At 39.0% G+C, this 3,816-nt stretch overlaps 1 protein-coding gene across 1 annotated transcript; it reads right to left on the reverse strand.

Moving 5' to 3' along the window:
- Positions 1 to 619: 619 nt before the first annotated feature.
- On the reverse strand, positions 620 to 3,615 carry LOC107909692 (L-tryptophan--pyruvate aminotransferase 1). The gene is made up of 5 exons (XM_016837315.2): positions 3,249 to 3,615; positions 2,707 to 3,019; positions 1,571 to 1,851; positions 1,147 to 1,448; positions 620 to 1,058 (listed from the first exon to the last, which is right to left on the reverse strand). Exons 1-5 carry the CDS (start codon positions 3,353 to 3,355, stop codon positions 856 to 858), a joined length of 1,206 nt encoding a protein of 401 aa, XP_016692804.1. The 5' UTR covers positions 3,356 to 3,615; the 3' UTR covers positions 620 to 855.
- Between the last annotated feature and the right edge of the window lie 201 nt (positions 3,616 to 3,816).

Below are 3,816 nucleotides of genomic sequence, written 5' to 3' on the forward strand. Positions count from 1 at the left end.
CCCTATCCAAACTAGATGGAAGTTATTGTAACAATGCCAACGCTTGGACTTCATCAAATTAATATCAACAGAAGTTAATTGACGAGTATCATGTTGAACTCATTGATATGATCCATAATTGAAGTACCTTTAGCCATCTTTAGATTGAACAAACGGCGTATTGTTTAACGTAGATGGCCTTTCATACATGTTTCGTAATGCGCTTATTGGATGAGCCGAAGTCTTTTCATTCCTGACGTTGTACACACAGTTTCTAGCTAAAGTCAACTGAATAATTCCCAAGTTTTGCCTTTAGCTAGAGGAACAAAATGAAATAAGCATTAAAATGTTCCAGCAAAGCAAAGCAAACGAAACATGGAAGATATTATAATAGTAAATTTGTCCCCTCAATGGGACATTTTTTCGATTCTGTAAATTGCATTCTGTTAGAGTTAAGAGGAGACAAGAGATCCCATCCCAACCGTTCATTTCACTTAAGATTTCTAAAAGCAGCTTTGGAAGAAGGTTCTTATTGCCAGCAGCATTCAAAAAACAATGGGGGATTGGCAAGCTTAGTTGGAGAGGGTAAAGTCGAGACTTTTAGCTTGGGTATGTGTTTGATTTGATGTGATACATTTAATTTGTCAAAGTACTTTTCATGCATTTAAAATATAATTAAAACTAACATAGTTAAACGAGCAACATGGATGTAAAACCATAATAGATGGAATGAACTGTTTAAACCATAGAAATAAGCCCCAACCTTTTTAAGACCCAGAAAAAAAGCATTCTATACTGACTCCGTATGGAGCTGAAGTCTAAAGACTCAAACCTATACACCTAAAGAAGAACGAAGGCTTTTGATCTTCATCAAAACTAATTATTTCCATTGATGATGGTGCCTTTGATTGCAGACAACTTCTCCAAGAGAAGGTTAAAATCCTCATCAGGACTCAGCATGCTAATCCTTGTATAATTTGAGTCCACCCCAAAATTTGTTCCGCCCCTTGTGACTATCTTAAGCTCTCTTAAGAGATTGTCACAGTTCAACCCGTCCTTGCTCTTCAACCATGCAAAGGCTGTACCAGGAAAAAGAAACCGAATTTCACAAGTTAAATGAAATACCTGTTTTCATTATATGCCAAAATGATATGATCAGTCATTTACCAGGGCTTGGATCAGTGTATTTGCCAATGAAGTTGCAGTAATCTTGAGGGTACTTAGGCAGACTGAAAACTCCATTGCGTTTAACCACCTCACGCAGCTTTTCCCATCTATCAGACATGAGCCGCTGTCCATATTCAAAGAAATTTTCCTCTTTATCAGGAGCAGAATTCTGGCAGTCGTCACTGATCACTTCGAGAATCTTGGCAGCACGGAGTTGGGATTCTTTCGACACCCCAATGCTACTCAGCTCCATGAACTTAACCATCTTGGTTGCCACTTCTATATCCTTAACGATAGCCCATCTGCAGAATAAAAAAAGCTTACAACTTGAATGATCAAAACATTTCGCAAAAAAAAAAAAAAAACAAAAACAAAAACAAAAAACTTCCATCTTCTCGATTATTTCATGGCAGGAGATTCTTACCCGATGCGGGAACCAGCATGTCCAGTGGCTTTGGAGAAGGTGAAAAGCATAATATCATTATCAGCCTTACCAGTAATGGGGGTGTATTGAGGCCAATAGTAGGCTAAGTCGTGAATAAGTTTACCACCATCACGATTCACCACTGCTTCTCGAATTGCACCATCAGGATTGTTGGGCGAAGTGACCACCTCTATGTATGCTCCATCTTTATCAAAGGAGTAAGCATCGCCTGCCCATTTGTACAGCCCTGAACGGAGGAAGTCCGTTTCCTCTGGATATGACTGTGAATTCAGAGGTAAATTTTAGCAAACAGATGGTAGGCAACAAGCGGAAAAGACGAGGTAGTGGCAGCACCAGGTTTAATTTCATCTTTTGAAGAAACTAGAGACATGAAACACATGAAAATGTGCAAATCATTTAGAATATCTCCATGGTCTCCGGCAAACGTGCGTAACATGAGTAATGTCTGGCTTTTGTATCTCAAAAACCGCTTATAATATAGTGTTGAATGTTTATGGTTGGGTATTTTTCCGCAAACAACCATGATGGAGTCCAATCACCCATATAAATCCTAGTTGGCGCTTAATAAATTTGATTAAGCTTGGCCCATGAAATGTCATTTTAATCATAAACATGGTGTAGGAATTTTTAAAAAAAGCCGAAAGGTGAGTGGGTTTTCTCACCAGACCGTGGAGAATCTGGGGTTGACCCACCACATGGTTTCAAAAGCAAGACATGTCCATGTTACCATGTTCGCCCTAAGATCCAAAAACAATGCTTGCATGCATATGTTTGATAACTAATATGTTTTTAAGAAAACATGTTTGTTCCATTGTCCCCATTTCTTTCTCAGTAATTTGTCTATTCCGCTTATGACAACCCCTTAATGCAAACGTTTCCCAATGTCATTGAAAAATGGAACCGAATGCATTAATGGAAGATGTTCTAATAAACATGGAAACACCCCTTGGCCCGTCCCTGAACCACCCTCATTCAATAAGATAAGAACCTAATAAATCCAATACGACAACATTGATTTTGATTTAACTGGGTTAAAAGAAAAAAAAAACAAAAAAGAAGTCAAAATCTCTCGTGTCAACCAAAATGAAGGGTTAAAAGTTTATCAAAGGGCTAACCGAGTAGAAAGGGGCGGCGGCGACGACGCTGAGGGGCTCAGTGTCAGGGTCGTAGGAAGAAGAGAGGGCGTAGAGCACGGCCTGGAAGAGCTGGGTTGAGCCATTGCCTACCACGATATATCGATCATCGTCAACCACTGCATTTCCAACGACGCAATGCAACCTCCGGATGGCACGATCGAGCTCCGGCATCAAAAACCAGCAAAAGTGTCCCGCGTTGCTGAAGTAGCTCATCAAATTATGGCCAGAGATCACGATCGTGCATTTCTCTCCCATTTGCCTCCAGTATGACTCGTACATGGTAGGATCACCACTGTGAAAAATAGAAATAAAACCAAATCCTATTATCATGCTTTCGGTTTAGCCAATAAATCTAAAATCCCTCGCACTGCATGCACCAATGCGGGATTTAAGTGGAATACTGATTAATGTAACAGTCACAAACCCCCCACAGAAAGGGAAAAATAATAAAATAGAGGTGAAAATGATTGAAAAGAAAAACATGCAATAGCCGATGAAATCAATGCAGGCGATGGACAAACCGAGCGAAGTTGATGACACGGTCGGAGGAGAGAGTAGTGGGTGCCTTCTTGGCGGAGGTCACGACGGATTTCGTAGCGGAAACTGCCTTCTCAAAGCCGACCACCATCTTGGCTTCTATAAAAGTGAATGTGAAATTATACTATTTTTTTTTTCTTTAGCAAGCAAATAATGTTTTGGGGTATGATGTGGACGGAGGATGGATATGGGTTTATATATATAGGGGGACAAAATTCAAGAGCTCAATAGATGCATGAACCCTAATTCATTTTATATTGGTTTCCAATAAACATGTCGGATTCTGGTTTTTTGAGTGAATCAAACCAACGAAAAATTTAACAATGAGGCCTAAAAGGCAAAATATCTCGGAAATATTAATGACGATATCCAAAGATGTACTTACTATAATGGAGAGTTATCTGTTTTAGACTTGGCACTAAGTTAAGGTGTTGAGTAGATTCTTCACAAAATTACAATTACTTCCCCTTTTTTAGGATAGTTTTCAGTTCATTGTGTTTTCATTATTCATAAATGTATCCTAAAGATATTTATTGCTAATATATAATTGAT

The sequence above is a fragment of the Gossypium hirsutum genome, chromosome D02, assembly GCF_007990345.1.
Source record: "Gossypium hirsutum isolate 1008001.06 chromosome D02, Gossypium_hirsutum_v2.1, whole genome shotgun sequence".
NCBI lineage: Eukaryota > Viridiplantae > Streptophyta > Magnoliopsida > Malvales > Malvaceae > Gossypium > Gossypium hirsutum.

Bases quoted from the DNA above. Each gene is read 5' to 3' on its own strand.
- LOC107909692 (XM_016837315.2), bottom strand. From the start codon at position 3,355: ATGGTGGTCGGCTTTGAGAAGGCAGTTTCCGCTACGAAATCCGTCGTG. The intron at 3,020-3,248 runs GTTTGTCCATCG...TATTTTTCACAG, and splicing joins CGTGTCATCAACTTCGCTCG to TGGTGATCCTACCATGTACG. The intron at 1,059-1,146 runs GTAAATGACTGA...TTCCTGGTACAG, and splicing joins ATACACTGATCCAAGCCCTG to CCTTTGCATGGTTGAAGAGC.